This window comes from Lissotriton vulgaris, chromosome 3_1 (assembly GCF_964263255.1).
Source record: "Lissotriton vulgaris chromosome 3_1, aLisVul1.2, whole genome shotgun sequence".
NCBI classification, from domain to species: domain Eukaryota; kingdom Metazoa; phylum Chordata; class Amphibia; order Caudata; family Salamandridae; genus Lissotriton; species Lissotriton vulgaris.
The window spans coordinates 1523842998-1523869361 of NC_141689.1; the positions used below are offsets into that span (position 1 = coordinate 1523842998).

At 43.9% G+C, this 26364-nt stretch overlaps 1 protein-coding gene across 1 annotated transcript in view; it reads left to right on the forward strand.

The window, feature by feature from the left end:
- Positions 1-26364, forward strand: part of COL25A1 (collagen type XXV alpha 1 chain) — a 314902-nt gene that overhangs the window by 123583 nt on the left and 164955 nt on the right. Inside the window, exon 7 of the mRNA XM_086962004.1 lies at positions 1690-1734. Within this exon, the coding sequence (XP_086818130.1) occupies positions 1690-1734 (45 nt within the window). The remainder of the gene's footprint in view (positions 1-1689; positions 1735-26364) is intronic.

The window sequence follows — 26364 nt, forward strand, 5'->3', positions numbered from 1 at the left end:
GTAATCATTGAACTTCGCTTTTACCTCACTCCTTTTATTTTTTTGCATGAGCTCCGGCACAGCCCGGGGCGTGCCTGGAGGGATGCTGTTGAGGTCTACGTGGGTTAGTGGAGATTAGCACATGATGAATGAGCACGCACCACTCACCCCTTGTATGGGCCAGAGACAGATTAGTGTTCCACGCACCATTTGGCTAGTGAGCCCCTTGACAGTCCTGTACTGAGAAAGCAATGTTCTCATTGAAAAAGAACATTCGCGAAGTGTGTCTCTGGTTCAACAGTAGAGTCACCGCAGGACAATCTGTCGTTTACGTTGAAGGTCTTATGGTGCACCAGGGGCTAATCACTACGAGCGTAGAGAAATATGAGCACAGCACGTAGGGAAAACTGTAGTAAAATATATGTCATAAATAAGGCTCCCTGTTTCCGTTTTTACGGGTTTTTACAGATAAATACAGATAGAAAACAATGTGTTTTCTGTCTGCATTTATTTGTAAAAGCGGATAAATACAGAAAATTGTGCTGCTTTAAAATGACTCTCCATGCTGTCTTTCATGAATTATAGCCCAACAGCTGAGCAGATGGACAGCATGGGAAAATAAAAAACAGGTTGAAATTTCTTTAAATAACTGCTTGTGTCAATATACATTTGTGGTATAATGCTAGTATTTAAAAGTTGATGTATTGTTATGTAATATTTGGTAGCTTAAAAAGCTAAAACATGACAGACATCAAAGTTTGACTGCATGTCTATCAGTTAAATAAATATGGAAATATACAGTTTTCAACTTCATTTATATGCAAAAGACAAAATAAATATTGATAAATACAGATAAAACAGCCAAAAAATAAATATGGATAAATTCAGACGGAAAAGTTAATACCATAAAACTGGTAGCCCTAGTCATAAATTACTCAGAAATTCTCATTTTCCTTAAGTTGTTTTATTTCTGTTCAATACATGTTCATGATATTGCTCTTAATAGCACAATGTCACTCAGAGCTGGATGAGTGTTTACATGCTTAGGACCCAATCTAATGCTGCACTGTGTGTGATGACCTCCGCATGACCTTTATCTGCCTTGGAAGAGACTAGGGGAGGCGTACCTCCCCATAGTCAACGCGATGTCCATACTACCCATTGCTACTCAATAGAGCTGGTCTTGAGACTGGACTCTGCACCCACTTGGAAGGCCCCGGTGCCCTTCTCCTGCCAGCTTAATCCTTAGTGGTAGCACATCTGTTTGTATTTTGTGTGAAGCTTGCCAAGGACTCTCCAGATGTTTTTGCTTAGTGCCAATTCTGTGCAGTGCTGGAAGGTTTCAAAGTAGATATACAGGGTGGTGGTAGGAAGAGCACACAATGCTGAACTGTATCCCCCTGTCATAGGAGAAGTGATGTGGCCTAGTGGCCAGAGCTGTGGGCAAGGGAAAGCGGGGGGGGGGGCTAGGTTCGAATCCTGGCCTGGCTCAGTATCCTCATTCTGGGTAAACCACTTAAACTCCCCAGGCCAATAAAAGGGTGAGGTGCTTTGGTAAAGCGCTCTCATCTCTTTTGGCCAAGTCTGCGCTTTATAAAACCTCAAATCAACACTACTTATATGTTATTTTTGACTGAATTCTACAAAAGGCACAAGTAGAAAGTTTCACTTTCGCCAACAAATTTCAACCTTTTATCTGTCTGTCCGCAGGGCTCCTTCGGATTGCCTGGCGTCCCTGGAATGGATGGTGCGAAGGTGAGCGCTGCCTCTTACATGCTTTCTTGACATTGCTGTACACTCAATTGGGCCAGTTTTATATGTCTTTACAACACTTTAATATCATGTCATTTGTTAAAATTGTTTATCATTTTCAGGTAATGGAATTGCTATCTCCAATGTCTAATTAATAGGCAGCAGAATCATTTTTAAAGAACGACTTCACCAGTTCAGTTTGAAATGCACAGCAGAATAAACCACGCCACAAACAAGCATTTGCAATGCAATAGGTTTCACATTTACGAGAGTTTAAGCTATTGTCATTTACAATGGCAATAGCTCGAACTCTTGTAAATGTGAGACCTACTTCACTTCAAAGAAGCGGCCGACATTGTCCGGGACTGCTTGAAAGCGAAGCACGCATTGCGAGGAAAGCATGCTGTGCCCGCAGTAGGAGAAACCCGTTAAAGAAAAGAGTGCTTACAGACTAAATAAGACATAACGTGTCGCAAACGAAGTAAAAGGGCCAGTGGCCATGGGAGGTTACAAATGCAGACAAGGCGGTACCAAGGAGGGACTAACAAGCCTAATAACGACTCGGAAGCCAGTGTTTACGAAGAACAATGACAAATATGGGTGGAGAGTGGGCGGGGCTTCAAAGCCTTACTCCAATACTGCATGCTTCACCGCAGCGCATATGCTGCCCAGGGCCGACCTAAAAATGGCATTTCTACTTTGTTGATTTTTCAACCAGGAAAACATGAACAGGTAGTTTTAGAAGTGTACCATTTCTGTGTTAGAGAAGTTTCAGCACTTACCTTTTAGAGCTTGTGGGCAGACTTTGATGATTATTTAAATTCAGATTTTTATTTTGTAGATTCATTTTATATGTTATGCCCTCTCGGTATAGTGCAGCGAATTGTCCCCGAAGGAATATCTCGCCCCTTCTGCTGAAGTATATGACTAGCGAAAGCTGATTAACATGTTATAATATGCTGTCTTGGTATAGCGCAGTGAATCGCCCACAAATAAATAGCTTGGTGCTTCAGTGTAAGCATTTTGCCATCTCCTGTGCTCAGCATCATGGCCCCTCTATTGGTCCTGTGACCAATTACAATAGGCCCTGAGCATAGGGCTTGCCCATTGCCCTGTTCGTTAGTGCTTGTAGGGCATGCCTCTGAACACAGTACAACTTCCCCGGTAACTGTTTTTGTGAATGTAGTATGGCATTTAGCCAAGACTGAGCCATGTCTTGCAACCTGATGACTATGATATTTGGCTGTGCACAGATGGCACTATGTAAAGGGCATGATAGTGCCAAATACCCTGATCAATATTGCATAGAACTTCAAAGTTCAAAACAGAAGGTGCTCCTGCTGATGACGCAGTGTAAGTGCAATTGTGTATCAAATGTGAACACGTGTGCAAGAAAAGCTTATGTACAGGAAAGAGTCCACTGGATACTGAGGTGGTGTTAACTTCTTCGAACTTTAACAAATGGCGCATCTACGACATAGCACTGCTCAAAAGACCCACCTTGAACTTCAAGCGTTTTATTCTTTTGGATTGTCTAACATGTGGGGGACATGTTTGCACAATGGTGCACTTGCTCCAAACAATAACACATGACTGGCTATCGATGTTGCACACCTGAAATAATTCAAGTTAAATGTATTCTTGCAGGGCTGGCACCAACCCTTTAGTATCTACTGGAAGTCCTACTGAAGGTTTATTGCATAGCATTATTTCCTTGTCTTATTTCTTTCAGCTGGAGAGAACAAAAGCGTAGCTTGTAGATTCAGTGTGCCTCATTTATGAGGCCGTGCGTCACTTTTACGCCGCCGGTGTGTCACTTTTTGTGACGCACCAGCAGCGTAAAAAATTTGACTTGTTGCACCATATTTACAAAGTGACGCATCTAGGTAGATGCGTCACTTTGTAAACCCCTGCGCTACATTATACCTACGCCAGGTATAATGTATGCAGGGGGGGCGTTCTGACGCAAGAAAGGATCGTAGAAGTGATGCTGTGAAATTTATAAGATTTCACTGCGCCACTTCTAGGACACAGATGCGTCAAATTCTTACGCCTGCCTCACAGCAGGCGTAAGACTGACGCAGACCCTTTCGCATGGGGCTTGCCCCATGTGAAAGGACGCATTGCTGGAGTTGTGTCACTTTTGTGACACACTCCAGCAATGCGTCACTTTTGCCCCACACAGATACGTCAGAAATACTGACGTATCTGTAACTCCTTGCGCCATGATGCGTCATACTGTAAATATGACGCATCGCTATTTTCGCGCAGCGATGCGTCACTTTTCATAAATGAGGCCCCGAATACCTTAGCACTACACCAGACTTCTTTCCTAGAATTTCCCACCACACAATTAGCCAAATTTCAACTGACCTTGATAACATCAACAGAAGAAGACAAACTGAAATAAATTCACATTAGCTACAAGTAACTGAAAAGAAATAAAATGTTTCATAGCGTTGAAAGGACCCTTTTGAAAGACAGCAAAAGAATGCAAAAGGAATACTTTGAGAGTAAAAAAAGAGCAGATTTTTTTATTTTTTTAATTAAATGTAAGTAAAAATATACAGAAAATATGAACACATTTTTATTTAAACTGTGTTCTGTGACTATTATCCGGCCGACCCTAAATGGATGCAAGTTGTAGTGAAGCACCAGCAATACCAGCTCCAACGGGGGTTAGAATGAATTGCTCGGATGGCCTACAATCACGGGCTCTTTAATTATGTGATTGTGTGGCTGTGGCATTTTCCGCATCATTATGAATTTGTGGCTTTTGACACAAAATCTATGCTCTGACAGGGTTAGCAAGTGAACAGTGAGAATACTCTCACAAAATGTGCTGCATTAAGCCGCATAATTTGAGTTTTCTTTTCACATAATTTGGTCCTTCCCGCTGCATAATTTGGTCCTTGCTTGCCACATAATTCCAGTGGCCCTGCCTGTAAAAGACTTTGATCTGTGATCCCAGCTCACAAGATTGAAGCAAATAAGACTTTCCGGAAAGAAGCTAAAATGACATAGTTGTGGGGTGCGGGCAAAGGGGTGCCAAGAGCCTATACATTTGGCATAATTCAAGAAAATTATTAAAATGGGAAAGAAAAAAGTGAGAGGTCAATAGAGTGAGAGAACGAGAAAGAAGAAAGAATATTACATCGCAAAGAAGTGAAAAAGTTCAAAAGAAAGGAAGCAGGAAGTAAAGAAAGGACTAACACGAACCATACATGGAAAGAAGGAAAACAAGAAGGAAAAGAGGAAAGAAAGAGGTAGAAAGATCAGGAACGACAGAAGAAAGAAAAGGAAGGAATACATTAAGGATGTAAAGAAGGGTGGTAAGAACAAAAGAAGGAAGAAACAAAGAAGTTGAAAATAAAATTTGGAAACAGAAAGACAGAAGAAAATCTTGAAAACAGAATGAACTTACGAAGCAGAAAAAGATGGGAAGAACTGATAAGAGACGATGGAAGGAAATAAAAAGGCAGGAAGAAAGGGTAATGAAAGGAAGGGAATAAGAAGAGGAGGGCAGAAAGAATTAGAGAAGGGATAGAATAGTGAAAAAATGGAGAAGGATGGGCAGATAAGAAAGGAAGTAAAAATAATAAACGAGGATTGGGAAAATGGCAAGGAAAGTGGAAAGGAGGAAAGAAAATGAAATAAGGATATAAGGAAGGATGATAGCCAGAAGACAAGACAGAATGAAAGAAGGAAAGAATAAGGCATTGGAAGATGAGCGAACAGATGAAAAGAAAGATCTAAGGAAGGAACAAAAGATCAAGAGAGAAGAATCAATGACCGAAAAAGAAGAGAAAAAAGGATGAAAATTGAAAGGAAAAAACATAGAAAGAAGAAAGGAAAGAATATGTGAAAAAACAGCTGTTTCTCCAAATTTTTATAAACTCGAGCTTTAAATGCACCATTTGTACCTTTCTTTTTCCCACTGGGAGAATCCCCACACACGCCTTTATAGACATGGTTGGGAACTCTCACTTTGCTCAGTCGTTCAGTACCATGTTCCCCAAAGTGGGGGGTGTTTTATTTTCCTGGCTACCAGCTGACATGGATGAATTGCTTTATGGCTAAAACTGCGTGCAATGACCAATCAGAAGCCTTCTGCACCTCATCCGTAGCGCGCTTCGCAAAAGGGAAATATGGAATGTCTCCCTCAAAGAAAAGCGCGCCTTGTGATCCGTTCTAACATTGCCTCAATCAGAATGCAAACGCGCTCTTCAAGGGAAGAGCTTGGCGCGCGCAATTTGCAGTCCGTGTTTTGGTTTCCTTTAGTATTTATGGCGCTTGAAATGCTTTCCGGTGTGTTGCTTGGAAGCGGAGCTCAGAGCTGCGTCCAAGGTACACACTTCCTATAAAGGTGTCAACACAATTTAATTTGAGTGGCGCGCTACTGTACTTCCCTCTTTCACCACACCGCGCAGCACACAGTGCTAGTCTCTGCGACTGTGTGGTGGGTGGAAATAAAATGTGATGGGAGCGGGGGCGGGCCATTAAATATGTCTGCATGTAATTTATAAAAAGTACAAATCCATCCATTCTCTGTGTGGGTGTTCCCCTGTATTCACAAATATTCCAGGCACGAATGTTACTTTAGGCGATTAATAGTTTCATTTGGGTGTACATCACATGTGCCATGCAGACAGGGTGCCCACTGTGGTTCCCAAACACAGTAACATCCTCTATATTATAGAGTCTATAAGCACACAAACGGGTCCTTTTACCCAGGGATACTCTACCCACAATGACGTTTCAAGGGGTGGTGATGCTGTGTCTTCCGCTTGCACCCTTCGATCCTCCACGCTGGGCCAGTTGTGGGCTAAGGCCTTGAGGATTCCAGTCTGTTGAAATTGACAAGGCTTTTTGTTGGGTTGTGTTACTCGATTTCCAGGAGGGCAGAGAGGGGTAGATTACAGGCCCAACTTTGCGTGGGACCACTTTTATTCGCAGTTATACGCAGTACTCTGCCTTCTCCTAAGGGGCAACACTGAATACCTCAACAGGATTGGAACACTAGAATACCTATGTCTTGTCACATAATCTGGGTGTAGGGTAAGCATTTTCTCGGTCTTGAAGAAACGCCGCGGATCCATCCTGGGCCAGCAAGGCATGAAAGATGCCGACCCTACAACACTCGCTGTGAGGCTTTCACGATTCATAGATCCCAAGTGACAGCACTCACTTATTCTTTTTATCTCTGTCGAGGGGGTCACTTTATATAAATTGGATGCGTACCCCAAGGGCAGGTTTAATTCACACAGCACTTAATCTAGAAAGCCACGCTACAATGACTTTCCCTACCTCATCATCATGGCAAAAAACTGAAGATCTCCGGCAAAGAGCCATCTTGCGGGGCCCATTGAGCATTGCAGTGCCGACACGACGAGGAGCAAACCCAATGATGAAGCATGACACCCATTCGGGTGTGTGAGGGTTCTGTCTGTTGAGCATTAGGATCTCCCTTCCTCTACAAGGTTCCAACCGTTAGTTCTTAGCTTTTTCTCGCCCCCTCTTCATGTATTACTCGATTTCATGCCAGTGCAGTAGTGTAGCAAGAATGCCATGGGCCCTGGTGCTAGCAAGGAATATTGCCCCTTTGACTGCAGTTGGGGTAGATAAATACAGTACTGACAGGGTTCAATGGCTGAAGGCTCATGCCACTGTGCCACTGCACCTGCTGCACCCACTGTAGTTGACTCCTACCCCTTGCCACTGGTGGAATTATTTTATGTATCGCACTGCTGCTATAGTTTATATTGGGTGCATGTGGGCACCCCCACATTGACTTACGCTCAGCTATTGTAAAGTAGAATTTGCAGCACTGTAAAGCACACTCTTGGTGTAAGGGGCACCTATTGGCTATTTTTTCTTTTTTAGCATTTTTTCCTTTTATAATAACTTAAAACCTTACAACTCCTTGGGAAGGATCTTTTTTCTTGTAGTTTTTTATATTTTTTGCTTTAAGAATGGGATGTACACATGCATAAGAGAAGGACCCAAAGTCGAGGGGCGTTTGACAAAATACTGCACTGCTACACTCAAGGGAGTAGCCAGAAAATTAAAAATCACCCCACTTTGAACCAAAGCTCTTATGACACCAGGATAGCGAAGCAAGTCATTCTGACCCTCTTCAAAAGAGCTCTTTTGTCTCTTTCATCCAAGCGTATATCAATTCATCCTTTCAGCCTTCAACCCACCCAGTGATATCCACCATTTCACATTTACAATCTGCCATCCATTCATTCTTTGATCCGTCATTTGTTTTTTCACCATTCTGTTCCTCCACCTATCTGTGCATCCATCTCAAGCCTATTTGTCAAATACATCCATCAAAGCCTCATGTCCATCCAGCCATCCATCCACGCATCCATCCATCCATCCACTCATCCATCTATCCATTTACCCTTTCACTCATCCAATCATCCTTTCGCTCAATCAGCCAGCCATCCACCCTTTCATCTATGCATCCATTCATCTTTCCACTCATCAATCCATCCATTCTTTTCACTTGTCCACCCGTTCTTTCACTCATCCATCCTTACACCCATTCTTTCACTCATTCATCCATCCATCTATCCATCCACTCTTTCGACCCATCCATCCACCCTTTCACTCCCACATCCATCCATCCTTTCTCTCACACATCCATCCATCCTTTCACTCACTCACTCACCAATCCACCTTTTCACATTAATTGAGACTTTGTCTGTTGAGTGCAGACATAAGAAGCCAATCCACTCCCACTATAGCTGCTAAAGCAGAGGGTTCATTATGCCCCTTTCCATATGTATCCATCCATCTCTAAAATCATCCATCCATCCGTCCATCCTTTTAATCATCCATCACTCCATCCATCCATCTTTCACTCATCCATTCATCCATCCTCCCTTTCACTTTTCCGTCTTTCGACACTTTCATTCATTCATCCATCCACCCTTTCACTCAGTCAATACACCCTTTCACTCAGCCATCCATCCTATCACCTACACATCCATTCACCCATTCATCCTCCATCCATTCGCCCATCCATCCATCCACCCATCTATCCATCCATTCATCCATCTACCTAAACCACCCACCCACCCAGTGCTTAATTTGAGCTGGTGCTTTCCAGTGCTCAGCACCAGCATTTAATTGGTTTCCGGTGCTCGGCACCGGCACCTAACTGTTCTAAGTACGGTGTTGACAGTCTACCACATGGTGGTGCTGTTCATCTAATTTAGAGATGAGCAGAACAACCGTTGTTTAGGAATACAATATACATTAAAATAGTGCTAATACCTGCCTCCCCAACCATTCCTTTAGCTTTGGGGACTTGGAATAATCTGACTGTCGCATTTACATTCAAGAGAATTGGTTAGTAGTTGTTTTGGCATTGATGACAAGGGCGATGTGTGGTGCAAGCTTCAGTGGCCTCCTGGTCAGAGCCCTGGCACTTAATATTTTACAAATAAAGCACTGCACCCACCCACCCATCTATCCATCTTTCCTTTCAGTTCACTAACATTCCTACTACCCAACCTTTCACTTTAATTATGAGCCTTTGTCTGCTGAGCTGAAGAAAGAAGAGGCCCCACAAGGGATGTATGATGTTACAACGCATGCTTTTACCACGCATGCTGTTACAACGCAGGTTTTACTACGCATACCATTACAACGCATTACACTTAGGGGTGCTGGATAGTGAATAGTTTAATTTACTATTCCAACTCCAGTCCCCGTGGACACTAGGGAAGGTGTTGGATAGTAAATTAAACGTATTCCTTATCCTAGAGCGCCCCCCAGTGTAATGCGTTGTAATGGTTTTCGTTGTAATACTTGCGTTGTAACAGCACTGCGTGGTAAAAGTTGCGTTGTAAAGGATGTGTTCCCCCCACAAGTTATTTCCACCCCTGCTGTAGCTACTAAAGCTGGGTGTTCACAATGCCAGTGGCTGCACTACTCATCCAGAAAACTTGAGCAGAAGAAGAAAAGACCGATTTTGTTTTCGCTGTTCAAACTGCAGCTGTAATTATGCCATGTGACCTCCCTTCATCCTGAGTGTAGGCTCTGAGCTTCCGATACCATGTCACAAGTCAAATGTAATACCTTATTACAATTGAGCAGCTAGGTCATTTCTTTATTACAGGTGACTAGAGACGTCAGAAGCCGCTTGTAATAAGAACATTTGAGATGTTTTATTTTTCCAGGGATGTCACTCTCCTATGTATTTTATTACAAATATATGTACATCCAATAAAAAAACCAAAGGTTGCAGGAACTTTATAGTTAGGCTGACTTTTTACCCACAAAAAAAATAGTTAATTTAGCAGTTATAGTTATACTTATAGTTACACTTATTTTAAGAAACTATAACTCCTGGACTAAAGTTACTTAATGGCACAAGTTACAGTGTTTTCAGATTCACACAGTCGCCATATCTAAAACTTGCAAAATCCCCCTAGACATTGCATTGGGAGAATCGTTGAGAACCCCCCTATTTCTCAGCTTCCGCTTGACGAATCACCCTTAAACTTTCCAGAAACAACAGCTAAAGTAACCAGTACACTATTGTTGAAAATGTCATGAAGATTCCTCAAACTGCACCAAAGTTATTGGCAATACAACCACAAAAACGCTTTGTCATTGGGAAAAGTGGGTTTATGTATATTACCCAGTGGGAGTCGCCATTTGGTAGTTTAAGTTAGATCTGCATTTCCAAAGGAAATGCCTTTTTTGTGATGCTAATAACTTTGACAATATTTGACAAAAATCGCCAGGAAACTGTACAACAAATCGCTCTTTTCCGCCTAGTTTGTGCATGAAAATCTTCTGGGTGATCCGTCAAGCAGCGGTCCATGAAAAAATGGGGATTTCCCAAAACACAAAATTCCCATGCATTTTCCATTAAATTCTTTAGGCAGGGCTACAGCAAAAACTCCTGTGTGTATTCACACCAAATCTGTCAGGAAGATGTATCTTGGTACGCCGATTGTGCTTTTTATGATTTTTATAAAGCCATTAAGTATTCGAGAAATTAAGGTACAAAAATGTTGTAAATCTTGAGCGTTGGGTCCACAAGAAGCTTGAGAGACTCTTGCGGGATCGGCAGTTTAAAAATGGAGCGTTCTAATTGGCCCATGGAGTTTTTTTTTCCTTTGTGCCAATTTGCTCCCGCAGCAGCGAGTGCTCTGATCGGCTTTCAGAAACATCAGAAAATTTTTTCGGGCAGCTGTTACAGGACCGAGGGACTTAGGCCCCTGTCTTGAAGTAGTAAATCAAAAAAATATAAAAGGCAGAGTAGGGATACCCTGCTCCCCCAGGCCCAATGGGGGAGCCAGAGGGACCCTCCCAGGGGTCAAAAAACAAAAAACAAATAGGCAATATTTGCTGTGATCCTGCAGGACTCCCAGGGCCACAATTCACCAAAGAAGGGGAGGGGGCCGCAAAGCTAGCTTACTTTATGTAATTTGGCTTTATGTTAAATAATCATAGAATTTCACTGAAAAAACAAAGGTTAAAGTGATATATGTGTCTGTGTGTATGTATATATATACAGCAGTTTGAGGGGTCTCAAAAATGATAAATGATATACACACACACATGAATATGTATGTATATATGTATATATATATATATATATATATATATATATATATATATATATATATATATATATATATATATATATATAATATATATATGTGTGTGTGGGTGTGTAAGTCCACATATATACATATTATTCAGCATATATGTATATATATACATCAAGTGGATTGTAAAGCTGTAAAGGTAAAACAATGCATTGTATTATGTGTGTTGTTAAGGCATTTTTTGTAAATGCATGCGTTGTAAAGTCTGAAATTCAACTATTTCAAAACTCCACTATTCCCCACTCTCCACCCCACCTAAAAACCAGTTGTGTCTGGCTACTTACTGAATTGTTTTAGTCATGTATTTATTTTTATTTATTGCCAGTATAGTATTGTAACCTGTGTTTCCTTACTGGTTCCATTCACTGCTGTAAATCATAAATCTGGCATTTGATAAAACTGTAAAAATCAAATCTTAAGTGAAGGATCTGATGTTATGTGTGTGTCTTCTCTAGACATGAACACACTAATGATCCTGTGTGGCTAGTTGTTCTTCTTCACCTGAACAAATACTTATACAGACCCAGAAGAAACACAGATGTCTACAGGCCATGTTTCCCTTTGACTGGAGCAGATCAGTCAAACACCAAACCGTAGAAAGCTCAGAAAAGGTCACCCTAACAAACTGGATTCCAGCAGTGCTGGTCATGATTGTATGAACATCTGTCACAACTGGATGACTGACCACGGCAGGCTCTAACGCAAGGCTAGGCTTGCTAGGTGCCTAGGGGGTCAGCAAGAGGGGACACTAGATGTTGCCTATGAGCAGCAAATGTTGTCAATTGTTTCAGAAAGTAGGGATAGGATAATGTCACTGTATTATATACTGTAACCTTTCATGGTGGCAGCCGGCTAGTCTACCGAATGCTCTTAATTCGTGTGAAATGGCTTTTGGGTCCACAAATGATGTAAGGTGGCAAAGGACAAAGGATGTGGGCAAGGATATTAATGGAAAAAGCCGGCTTATGAATGAAAAATCAGTGAGATAATTTGTTTTTATCTCGTCAGCCCTATTATGTTAAAGTCTTATACATCTGTGTGGTATGAATACCCCGGGTTAGTTTGTAGTCCAAGGACAAGAACTGCTGACCCTCCCTACAACGCACACTGTTAGATGCTGCCTACACTAAGCTGTCACTATAAAAAATGCTGTATCGCCTTTTAATGAAGTTCAGACTATTGTGTGTGCCTGTAAGAATTTATTTAGCACTAGGTGCATTTACAGCACGTTAAAGGAAAATAAGGTGCAGAACAGGGAGCAAGAGGGTAGCAAGCAAGGTCGCGTGGGAAAAGTGTCAGGCTGTGATATTTAAAGAGGAATATTTCCCAATACCAATTCTAAGCCTCCATTTTTTTTGCTTTAGTCTTTTTTGATTCTTTTTAAGTACACATGCTCCTGTAGAGACTTCTTGATGCTTCCATAAAAGTGGGAAGCAGTGAGCTTCAAAGCGAACATAAAAAATAAAAAACAGGTTCGGCAGCTGCTGCTGAAGTGTTTGGGTGTAGCTTCCCTCCTGCTCCCTACCAGCACTATCACTTCATAGTGGCTATTTCACTTTCCGGAAACAATGAAAACCTGCAGATGTTGGTAGTTAGTGAGTCAAGGGTCCTGGTTTTGGTTGTAATGAAATACATTCTCTGCCCAGTGCTGTGTAATCTCCGGTACAGAGGCTAACTGATGATGCACCACCCATTTCCCGTTTCTTCCACCAGATCACAACCAGACTGTTAGAAAACGGCCTTCTCTGAAGGGTCACCCAAAATCTTTTGCCTTCCTTCTCTATTTCCAAGCCTCGATTTTGTTGGCTATAGAACTCTGAGCACTTTACCTCTGCTAATCAGTGCTTAGGTGCATATGCTCCCTCCTCTAAACAGGAGAACATGGGCTCATACCTAATTGGCATATTTAATTTACTTATAACTCCCTACTAAAGTGCATTACATGTGCCCAGGGTCTGTAAATTAAATACTACTAGTGGACCTGCAGCACTGATTGTGCCACCCACAAAAGTAACCAGGGGTAGTTATTTCATTTGAGCGGAGGAGCCTCACCGCACAAGCCCCAGAGCTGATAAATAAAATGTTAATAAAGTTTATTTATTATCATTCCATTTTTCAGCAACCCATCCCGAACTAAGTATCAGGACGGGGTGGGACCAGCGCTGCCGAGTGGCAGCAGCAGGGAGCTGTATGCTTTAAAACGCACATCTCTTTGGCTGGCTGTCTTGGGATGATGAGCCAGACATGCACATTTTAGAATTCTCAAGCCTAGCTGTCCTAGACTGCTAGGTTAGGGAAAGTGCAGGCCTCCAGTGCACTTAGGAGCTCTAAGACAACCTGCTCTATCCAATCCTATCACCGCTCTCATGTTGTGAGAGCAGCGCAAGTATTGGGTAGTGCAGTTTCCTGCTTCTGGAGCTTCCTGAAGACACCTGAGCGAGGATGATGTCGCGCTGTGAAGGTAAGTCAATTTATTATTTTTTTTTTCTGTGCCTCACCACCCTTGGTACAAGTCAGCCGCCACTATAAGTAACCCATTCACCATTTCTCAAGCCTGCCACTGCAGAACCAGTGTGTGCAGTTTCCCACTGCCATGTCGACCTGGCAAGTAAACCCTCTTGCCAGGCCAAAACCTTCCCTTATACATATAAGTCTCATTTAAGGTAGGCCCCACACAACCGAGCGAGTAGGGTGCAATGTACCTAAAAGGTAGGACATGCAGTTTTACGTTTACCATGTCCTGATAGTGAAAAACTCTCAAATTCCTTTTCCACTACTGCAAAGGCCTATCTCTCCAATAGGTTAACATTGGTATTACCTTATAAAATTTTATAGGTGGACTTTCCGATTGGGACAAGATAGATATTTCGAGTTTGGTGTACCGGGACTCACAATTTAAAATCACAACTTATGGTGAAGATGCATTTTAAGTTGCAAGTCTAAAAATGCCACTTTTAGAAATAGGACATTTTCCTTACTTAAACTATTCTGTTCCTTCTGCCAGTCTCTATACACATCTGGGGTGGGTGACAGTTGGGATTTGTGCATTCCTCCGAGACAGACACCCAGAAAGGGAGCTTAGGTGGGCCTGTTGGGCCATTCGCTTCCTGATGGCCCATCACCAGGCTGATGGGTCTTCCTGGGCTGGATGGGAGGGTGAGATGATACTTGCACCTGAAAGGGCTGTGCCTGTCCCCCACAAAGAGCTGCAACTTCCAACTAGTGATCTAGTTTCTAACATAGACAAGGATAATAAGGTTCTTCCACGAATATACAGGGCAATGATAACAGCAATAGATGATAGTATGCAATCCTTGAATACCATCTCAAAAAGTGACCTCAAAATTTATTTTTAATCCAATGAGCTCATAACCAGTGACATTATGTAGCCTTCAAAACTGGTGAAATGTGAACTAGTGGATACAAATCCTATCACATGAATGAAACTAAAAATAATGAGTTCATCTTGTGGAAGGATATAGAAGACAGACATATGAGGAAGAGAAGGAAGAGTCCCGTCTGCAACCTCTGGGGGAACCTACATGAAGCACCTGCTATTATTTCCTTTCCTGTTCCTGATGGAGGGTGTGGTGAGCTAAGACGTTCTGTCTCTGCTCCCATGGAAAACCATAACCCTTACCTCAAATGCACCTGTCTTGGTCTTTCCGAAGTTGTACTTATTTATAACATTTTTGTCCTGAGATAAGAACTTGGACGATATTGTTATATGCTTTTTTGTCAGGAGGGTGTAGAAATGTGACTTTCATAGGTTAGTCATCAGACTAGTTTAGCATCATGATTCGAGAGGACTGTACCAAGATCAATACTTCTCTTTTCATTCAGTACTCTTGTCCATTCCCCAGCTGCTGTTTGCTAGTGGTTAGGTAGCAGTATGTGCCGTTAAGTGTACTAGTGCAAAAACCACGGTTGATGGACAGAATGCAGAACAATGTCACACATTCACGCCAGTACAGAGATATGGGCCTAAATCCATCGTTTTTTGGCACTCCACACCACCCCAGTTCAGACATGGCCATATGCAAATCAGTCTGACCCTGTGCCTCATGGGAACAGTCCTGCCCGAACTGCCAACCCATGCCTTCCCTGGACCGGAAACAAGCTTCTAGTGTACTAGTAGCTGGTTAATTTGGGCCTTGCTGGGTGTGCTGTCAGAAAGCTGTCTTTACATGCAAGAAATTTACTATATTATCTGTGAAAAGGGCTTAAACGTTTTATCAGTTTGTAAATGCTGCTTTTACTCCATCAGGGCTCCAGGTGGTATTCAATCTTTAAACAATTTAGTTTTTTTGTCTACGAGTTTGTAATGTATCTGGTATTTTGAGGAAAATTGCAGAGGTATGGTCAGAGCAATGCTTTAAGGACTTTAGGTTGCCACCTAGGTATGTTCAATATTCTCATAAATATGGAAATCCGCTAGGAACAAAGTACTCCTCCTTTTTGTTGTTGTATCTTTTTGTAATAGCCTTCTCTGACCCCATACTTTAAAGATTCCTGACCTCTGGAACAGGCAAATGGAGTGTCCTATTTCATGCTGGAGTGGGCACATGCAAGGATAAACACTGTTTGGATCCAAGAGACATATTGCTCCCTGGGAATATGGCCACATGTGGTGCTTGTAGTGCAAATCTTAAGCCTAATGCTGGTGATGCCATAGGATGCCACCTAATAATGCTTTGTCATATAATTGTCCTTGAATCCTTGAGAGAGCTGAGAGGACATTTCAGCTACTGCACAAATGACATCCGCCAACTATGTACCACCATCCTAACACAGCACCATCTGGGCAGGGCACAGTCATCCTAACAATGCACCACCATCCAAGCAATGCACCACCATCCAAACAATGCACCAGCATTCTGACATTGCCGTCATACCACCAATGCACCATCATCCCAACAAGGTGCCGCCGTCTTGGCAAAGCAGCATCTTGCGAACAAGGCACTGCATCCCAACAATGCCCTACCTTTCCTACAAAGCACCATTCCATGTGTCACCACGCTCGGAAAAAAATATACAAAAAAGTGATGGATGGAATGATTGAATTAATCTCAGCTGCTGGTATTACTTGCGCTGCATCTCAATTCAGCATTATTTAGCACACAATGCCACCTCAGCTTGGATCCATGTTACACTCAACCAATGAGCCCCAATCAAGGTAAAACCAGTCTTGGGTTGCTTGTTTCGGTGCAGGGTTGGTCCTGTCCCGGCATTTCGGGCGGGACTGTTCTTTTTGGAGCCAGGTTAAGACTGATTTGCATATGGCAGGGCCCAAACCGAGATGGCATGGTGGGCAAAGGAATGAAGGGTTGAATGGTACCCTGAGCGATTACCAGTGGTTAAGCTTATTGCATTGCAAGCATTGCCCCATCACCTTTTGTGTGTTTGATACCAAAATTGTAAATTAAAATGTAAATTGATACTTGTATAGCGCACTACTCACCCGCAAGGGTCTCAAGGCGCTTGTACGACTACCGCTGTGGAACCCGTCCTGGCTTTCCCTGTGAGGCGTCCACTCCTGAGCACCCCCAGGGTGAAGGTCAGGCATCCTCAGCGTTGTGGGGGCCATTGTGGAGATTAAGCAAGCTATTGCCCAGAGTTGCAGAGTGGGACTCCATGATTGGAATAGGCACAGAGGCGAGAATTATCAGGTCCGTGGAATTTTGAGCCCAAGACCCTGCCGAGGCAGGGAATTGAACCCTGGTCCCGGGCTAGACCTCTGCATCAGGGTCTAGCCCGTTTATGCAGATGAAGAAAAGTAGACATAATGGTTCCTCCACTGAAACATTTGAACCACTGTGCAGGTGAATTACTGGGCTATTTTTGCTGTGCTGGTGTTTGCTGCCGTCGCGTGGGGCGGATCGTTACATAACACCAAGTTACTCACCACGAAAAGAAAACAAAAACGTGCATTCATTTCTTTATTTCATTAAAAAAGGAGGAAAAGTGAACTGTGTGGTTACATCTGCGCTAGGAGCCACTTTTGTGGGTCCAGTGGGCTAATTTGAAGGGAATTCTCACTTAATTTCGCCTGGCGAGTAGGCCAGAATTCGCTTCCCAGTCCTTACACAAACAACAGAAGCTCTCTGGGAGGGAAGGTGCGGCCAAAAAGACATAAGAGCAAACATAAAGGAAGTAATTCAAGCCTGCCACCGAAATAAAAATCACATTGCTGTTTGCAGATATGTGAAACCCCACATTTCCGCTGCTCGGCCAGTGAGTGCATCTGGTAGTAAAATGCGGCGGGGAGAGAGAGGTCGTCAGGGCGCGAATACTTCCGCCCCGGCAAAGCAATTACAGTCCCGTGCGTAAAGGTTACGTCAATGACCCTTCTAGCGCCAGTGCGTGTGAAGTCACGAACCGTGCATGCGGTTAGCAATGTAAGTGGCTCAACCATAGTAGACCATTGTGACAACATTTATTAAAATAAATGAACCGAAAGCAGAGGGGCCGACACTGAGGAGTTTAGCGACATGTTTGGCAGGGTAATGGGAAGAATTCCTTTTAGAGCAGGGAACTCAAATCTGACAATGACAAAAAATGTATGCTAATTAATTTAATGGCTTTTCACATCATAATCCTTTTCTGTTTCTTTTTTAGCACCGCTCTTCTTTTTCTATAGCCACCAGAGACGTGCTCCAGGATGTTTGTTGTGCTTTATAAAGACTCCAAGTAACAGAACGAATGAATGCTTGTGTTATCGATTCACTGATTCAGTACTGCCAAGTATCACGCATCAGACGTGACTCTAACGCATTTCAGTGCGGTGATTCGCATCACCGCACTGAAATGCATTGTCACGCATAATGCATAGTGTCTCAGCTATGTGACTGAAGCGCTGCAAAGTGTGTGTGTGTGTATGTGGCAGCTCAGCTGGCTTGCGGCGTGCTGCCTATGGTCTGCCTGCGCTGAATTGCTGCTCCCGTGGGCTTCCTGCTGCTAGCAGTAGCTACAATGTAAATGTATCTCTTTATTAACAATTCCCGTGGCGCCATGCGGCTGATTCACTGTCAGCCAGATAGCCTGCCTGACCTCACACTCCAATGAGGTTGCGTGAACATACGTGTGACTGGCGTGGCGCCGTGGGGGAACGTTACGTCCCTGTGCGCAGGGAGTTTGTGTTCAATAAGGCTGGCAGATCACTGGTTTGAAGGCGGGGCTGGCAGGACATGGTACCTAGGCCCGCAGTGCTGCGGTTTGCACCATTTCTTTGTGGCCTTTAATAGCCGCTCGCCCGCAACTGAATTCATTATTATTATTTAATTCTGTGCCGGCTTAGAGAGAGTTCAGAAAAGGGGGTGGTGATGGACAGAATATCTGAATTAAGCAGAACACTCATATCCAGTCAACAGATCAGGGCTGGATCCATCACCGTTTTTTAGCTCACTGCACCATCCCAGCTCAGAACCTGGCTACATGCAAATTAGTCTGTCACTGGCCCAGTGCATCATGGGAACAGGGCAGACCAAACTACCAAGCCAATTCTTTTACTGGAAAGGAAACAAGCTTCCGGGGACCGGTTTCTGGCATTACAGCCGTCTTCTGCCCGGCTCGCTTGAATCCTGAAGGTGCAGTGAGCAAGGGACTCATTTCTGAGCATACCCTTCCACCCTTATGGTGGACAAAACGATTCAGAAAAGGGGCTAAAAAACGGTGATGGATCAAGCCCTGATCTGTTGACTGGGTAGGAGTGTTCTGTTTAATTCAGATACTCTGTCTATCACCACCCCTTTTCTGAATCGTTTTGTCCACCATAAGCGTGGAAGGGTATGCTCAGATGTGAGTCTCTTGCTCACTGCACTATCAGGATTCAAGCAAGCTGGGTCGAAGACGGCTGTAATGCCAGAAACCGGTCCCCGGAAGCTTGTTTCCTTTCCAGTAAAATAATTGGCTTGGTAGTTTGGTCTGCCCTGTTCCCATGATGCACTGGGCCAGGGACAGACTAATTTGCATGTAGCCAGGTTCTGAGCTGGGATGGTGCAGTGAGCTAAAAAACGGTGATGGATCAAGCCCTGATCTGTTGACTGGGTAGGAGTGTTCTGTTTAATTCAGATACTCTGTCCATCACCACCCCCTTTTCTGAATCGTTTTGTCCACCATAAGCGTGGAAGGGTATGCTCAGATGTGAGTCCCTTGCTCACTGCACCATCAGGATTCAAGCATGCGGGGCCGAAGACGGCTGTAATGCCAGAAACCGGTCCCCGGAAGCTTGTGTCCTTTCCAGTAAAAGAATTGGCTTGGTAGGTTGGTCTGCCCTGTTCCCATGATGCACTGGGCCAGGGACAGACTAATTTGCATGTAGCCAGGTTCTGAGCTGGGATGGTGCAGTGAGCAAAAAAACGGAGATGGATCAAGCCCTGATCTGTTGACTGGGTAGGATTGTTCTGTTTAATTCAGATACTCTGTCCATCACCACCCCCTTTTCTGAATCGGCTTAGAGAGAGTGCTGTGTAATGGGACGCAAGTGACGGTGGGCGTCACGGGTGGTTGCAGCGGCCGCCCACCAGGACTCACTGAGGACACACAGCCAACAGCCACCTCCTAGACCAAGTAAGACAGATTTTAGCAGAGTGGGGGGAGGGAAGGGGCGTCCAGTGGCTCGCTCGTTGAACCCTTAGCTGCCAGCTGCCTCGAGTCGCTGACACGCCAGTCAGGCACTGGCAGCGCTGCTTGTTTGAAGATCGATCAGAACAGTAGTTGTTGTTTACCAGCCACCCACGCGGCTGCATCAGTATGTAATAAATAAATAACACATTGAGTTAGCCAGAACTTGGTGTAGAGGTAACAAGGATCTGGAATCTAAGAAATTCCTGCTTTTGAGTTTAGCACCTGGAATCAGGAATATCAATTCACACAAGCACAGATCCAGTAATGCTGGGCCTTTTTCCATTTATTTTTCCACAATTTTGAGAACAAATCCACCTGCTCAGAGATGGCCCAAAAATCATGGGGACTCATTGAAGGATGATGTTTGGGGTCCCGTGGGTGGGGGAGCTGCGCAACCTAAAGGAGTCTGCTCTCCCACATGTCTTCTCGGCAGGGAGGAGGGATGAGAAGGGTGCTCACCGCCCCGAGGCACGCCAATGCCTTGCCTGTCGTACTTTTGGCGGTTGGAACAAGGGCAGGGGGATTTCCAAGGTCTGTGCCTGGTTGGGGAGCACCATGTGCTTCTCCCATGTTGTACTACACTGGACACTTCTCTCAGTGCAGGTCTGTGTCTGCTTTGTAGCGGGGCAGAGTGGGGATTGGGACTAGAACTCAAGTGCGGTCTCTGTCTCACTCTGCCCTGGGGATCATTCTGTGGCCCGGTGCACTGTGCTTGAGGGTCTATCTTTGTACTGTGCTCTTGCTGCTTAGGCGGGGTTGAGGCGGGCGTTAGGGGATCACGCCCTGACTCAGGGGCGCATTGAGGTACTGCAGAGCCTGGGCTGGAGGGTGCTGATTGTTTACAAATTAAATTACAGCTTTAAAAGCACCTGCTGCAGAGTTTGACCTCCGTATTGCTCAAATGAGGTTTACTCTGGAATTTGTCTATTTCCATTGACTTCATTCCATGATTTTGGTCGCAAGAAAGTGCCACGCTATGTGTTACATATTTATTCGTTGCCTGACTCTCTTAAATCGACCGAATCTATGAAAATGTCACACATAATCAATATGAAACATTAGCAGCCATAATCAAATGGGTGTACTTTCTGATATTTACATGATTCCCTCGTCTTCATTGCTTGATTTTGCTAGCGACAAAGTGTCACTCATAGACGTTGAAATGTCACTCATAATTACACTGAAATGATGAAAATGTCACACATAGCAATCTGAAACCTTGGCAGATATGCTGATTGCCTGCTCATAGAGATTACATCTTTTAGTCATTGACTGTAGTTCAGGGCCAGAGTTCAAGCATGAATCTAATTGCACCCTTTTATCAGTGTTATGAAATAGAAAGGAATATACCAACAGTTAGGGGCATATTTACAAGGAAGTGGCAGAGCTGCTGCAAATTTTGCAGCTCTCTGCCATTTCCAAAATGCAGGGATGCGCCATATTCAAAACAATATGGCGCGCCCCTTTGTTTTCCCTAGCGCTGGCACTGTAAATAGCTGACTAGCGCCAACACAAACACCCTCGCACCATGGTGCAAGGGTGCATGCGATGCAGAGAATGATTGCTTATGTGCAGGAAGGTGCGCATAAACAATCAGTAATGCCGATTTGTTATTTCTATGCATGCTCCATTCTGCAGTACACATAGAAGTAGCCAATCGTCATTATTGAATGATTCTTTATGTGCAGGGACACCTTACTGCACATAAACAATCAGTGATAGCATTTGGCTCTTTCTATGTATGCGGCAGAATGCAGCACACATAGAAAAAGCAAAAACAAGGAGAAGTAAAAGTATTTCTCCTCGTTGAGCCATTCTAACACCTGGCGTTAGTTTTTGGTCCTACCTAAGATTTACACCTCCTTGTAAATCTTGGGCAGCTTCAAAATGCATTGGGTGTTGCGGTGGAATGCCCACAGCAAAACCCATTGCATTGCCCTTTCACACAGACAACCGCGCGAAATGGTACCATAATTACAAAGCGGCGTTAAGCCATGCAAAGTGGCTTAACGCCACTTTGTAAATATCGAACAGCGTGTTGCACCACTAGAACACTGGAAAGACTGCCGTTCCTGTGGCGCAATCCTCTTGTAAATATGTCCCTTAATACGTTATGTAGTGGCTTGAACACATAAAATATTTGTCCACAATACGAGGTACTGCGGATGAGTTTGACCACCATGAACACAATCAGCTGTCACTAACGGAAGTCTTTCTTCTAGATTTAGTATTTAGCTATAGTGATTTTTGTCTTGATGATCATAATCCGTATATTCGACAGCCTATAAAGCACAGCGAGTTTCACTAAAATGTACTCCCATTTTTTAAGGTCTCGCCTACGAGACAGCTTTCATGTGTCTTTAGGCAAGAGCCTATTGTGAACCCCCCCGCCCCGTTAAAACCAACAGTGAACTTTGAGCCCGCCCTTAAATTATCTTTGGATAGCTTTATTGTCACTCATTTGCTTGCTTCTTAGTTGATGGCGGACATTTTCTGCCTGGCTGATCTGCATTCTAAAAAAATGCTTTGAGACACCTCCAGGACTACCTTATTCTCTGTCCACTCCTCCTCTGCCCCCTTTCCCACCTCCATTGCTCTCCCACCTCTTGCAGTGATTTCAATAAAAGTTTTTATTTTTTTTATTTTGGAGGTACCGGGAGTTGCCAATTCCTGCTGTGCTTCTCCTCAAGCCAAAAATCACCTTTGTCTTAATAAAATGTAATTTTTTCATTTATCAATCTTAGTGGCATCTGCCATTTTAGGTAAGTAAAGAAAAACACAGGCATGCATGTCATTTTGTAAATGCATATGTCATCATGCAGGCATGGCCCCACATAAAAATGCAGCCGGCAGCAATGTTTGTGTCATTGCACCTTCTTTTAATTTTTTTTCCGGCTGAATTTGTTAAGTGTGGCAGGGTATGCTCAGACGTGAGTCCCTTGCTTACTTTGCCACTGGATTCAAGCAAGCCGGGCTGAAGACGGCTGGAATGCCAGAAACCGGTCCTCGGAAGCTTGTTTCCAGTCCAGGGAAGACATGGCTTGGCAGTTCGGGCTGGACTGTTCCCATGAGGCACATGGTCAGACTGATTTGCATATAGCCATGTCTGAACTGGGGTGGCAGAGTGGGCTAAAGAACCGTGATGAATTAAACCCAGATCTTTTGACTGGATGTGAGTGTTTGATTGATTCAGATGCTCCGTCCATCACCACCCCCTTTTGTACCGCTTTTGGCCGCCATAAGTGTGGCAGGGTATGCTCAGACCTGAGTCCCTTGCTCACTTTGCCACTGGATTCAAGCAAGCCTGGCTGAAGACAGCTGGAATGGCAGAAACCGGTCCGCGGAAGCTTGTTTCCGGTCCAGGGACAATATGGCTTGGCAGTTCGGGCTGGCCTGTTCCCGTGAGGCACAGGGTCAGACTGATTTGCATATAGCCATGTCTGAACTGGGGTGGCAGAGTGGGCTAAAGAACGGTGATGGATTAAACTCAGATCTTTTGACTGGGTGTGAGTGTTTGATTGATTTAGATGCTCCGTCCATCACCACCCCCTTTTGTACTGATTTTGTATAACATCACCAAAAAGTATTGACAAAGTCAATAGGTCAAGAAGGCAAGGCGTATTGGTTTTGCCAATGCTTCTTTTACAGTGATCAGCCAGACTTAAACATGTATGTATTGCTCATCATGCTTTAGCCTGTTTTAAAATGCCTATATGCATGTTTGTGTACTGAGACTTTACTTCACTCTCTATTTACCATCGCAAACACTAATGTCTTCTAGTTAGAGACCATTCGCTAGTACAATGTGTAACATCTGTGTAGCAAAGTGAGACTTTTTTCTTAAAGGGTTATCCATTGTAGGGAAAACAGTTCTCTGTGTCCCATCCTGCATCCATACAAACACCAGCAATAGGCTTTCTAGAATGTTTGTTTGACAATGTCATCTAGGGTTTCGAGAGGGGATTTGAGATCAATTGCGACTGGAAGCCCCCTTTAAATTCAGCCCTGCGCCAACTATTCCAGAGATGTGGGCCAATGGCACTGGTTCATACATCAGAAAATTCTGGGGGAAGGGACATTGACACCGAAGCATATAAGAATAGAGCCTTCACCACAAGCAAAGACGATAATCACCTAAATTCTATGAAAAAGGCCTATGAAAGAGAGCAGAAGAAGAGTAAAACCTCTGCCTGTAAACAGCTGGACAATAAGCAATCAACCCTAGAGCTGACAAATGTGTCAGAGGGTCAGAAGAGACAACCCACAGCATCGGCTTTAAGTCAACCATGCAAACGAGTCAAACTGGAAGACCAGTGAAAACAAATCAAAGTGCCATGTAGATTTCTACCTTATACAATCCGTGCCCATTGTGGTGATGCAGAAACATCTCAAGGCTCTGATTAAAGACTTACAAACAGCTCAAACTTGCAGTAGGGAGCTCAAGCTTTTATTGGAGGCAAGGAACATCAAGTGGGAGACAGTAAGGCTGAAACAAGTGCTGCAGAGGTATCCCATTGGATATCAGAGGATACAAGATTCAGGGGTGGCTCTAGGCTCATGGTGGTCCTGGGCAGGGAGCGTAGGTAGGCGGCCCCGGAAGAGGGGGTCTGGGCGGGGCAGAGCACAGAGGCCAGTGAAGAGGGAGGGGGTCAGGGTATTTGGAAGAGGAACAGAGCCAGAGGCCACCAAATCCCTGCCAGGGGACGCCACGCACATATGTATCCATCCTCAGAGGATTATTGTATTAAGGATATATATTGGTGTGGTGGCCCCTGGGATTTGGTGGCCCTGTGCAGGTGCACAGCTTGCACATGTCTAAGGCCGCCCCTGCAAGATTGCAGCTAAGAAAGGACACAAGATTGCAGTGAAGAGAGGATACAAGATTGCAGCTAAGAGAGGATACAAGATTGTAGCTAAGAGCATGTTGCCCAGGAGGAGAAAGCAGTGAGCAGAGGTCACGCAGAGGTGACAATACATCAGGGTTATTTTTCATTAAAAATGTAGAGTTTCAAAAATAAAAGTCAACTCTAAATGGAACAAAAGCAATAGAAACAAAATCTGAATCCTGCCTGCACTTGAAATGGTTTCTTTGGTTTAGCGCGTTTGTGTTCTGAGGTAAGAAAGCAGGGCTGGACTGACCATAGCGGGCATCAGGTGTTTTCAAGGGAGGCTGAAAGGGTAACATAACATAACACATATAGTTGTAAAGCGCATGTTCACCCAGATGTCTCTTGGCGCAAAATATCAGATGTTCATTGTAACCCAACTCCATGGTACTCCTTTTATTGACCTCAGATGAATGAAAGACTAAGTGGACCCACTGTGATTAGAACCTGTGACAATGAGGTTGAACACAGGCCCCTGCAATGGACGCATTAGTCCACTGAGCCACCAGACCCAAGTAGGGGTCCGTTTTCCAGCAGTAGGGGCGGTTTCTTTGTTACTGGGGGACGGGTTTGCAGTGTTGATGCAATAGTGACCACCAGTACCAAAATATATTAAATATATATATATATATATATTATACTTGCTATCACCCCCACAAACAGTGCCAATATCAATAATCAGTAAATCTGTAATCTTTATTTTATTCCCCGCCAATAGCTGGACCCTGAAGAGAAAGTAGTACAAGGTCGTATTCAAGTATACAGAAGCAGTGATGCTGATCAAAGGAGGCCGCAAGATCTCTCAGCCCTGCAGTTTCTGGCTGTTTATTAGTCCTCGGGACATATTTACAAGGGCATCGCACCACAGGAACATCACTTTTAACGATGCTCGTGTGGTGCAATGCCCAGCTCCACATTTACAAAGTGTGTGTTATTTTTTTGTGGCTTAATGCCGCTTTGTAAATATGGTACCTGCGTGAAAGGGGCGTGAAGTGGTTCTTGCTGTGGGCGTTCCACCGCAGCACCCATTGGTTTTTGATACTATCCCAGATTTACCAGGATCTGAAAATCTGAGGCAGCCCCAAAATCTAACGATACGCAAGAGCATGTATCAGAATGGTGAAACGAGGAGAAATGCTTTAGTTTCTCCTCGTTTTTGCTTTTTCTATGTGTGCTGCATACTGCAGCACACATGGAGAAAGCAAAACGCCATTACTGATTGTTTATGTGCAGGAAAGTGTCAGAATGCAGCACACATAGAAGTAGCAAATCGTCATTATTTAATGATTGCTTATGTGCAGGAAGGAACACTTTCTTGCACATAAACAAAATATTATTCCCTACAATGCAGTCACCCTTGCAGTATGGTGCAAGGGTGCTTACGTTGGCGCTAGGCAGCTAATTTTAGTGTCAGCACTATCGAAAACACAGGGGTGTGCCATATTATAGTAAATAAAGTGCATCCCTGCATTTTTTAAACGGAG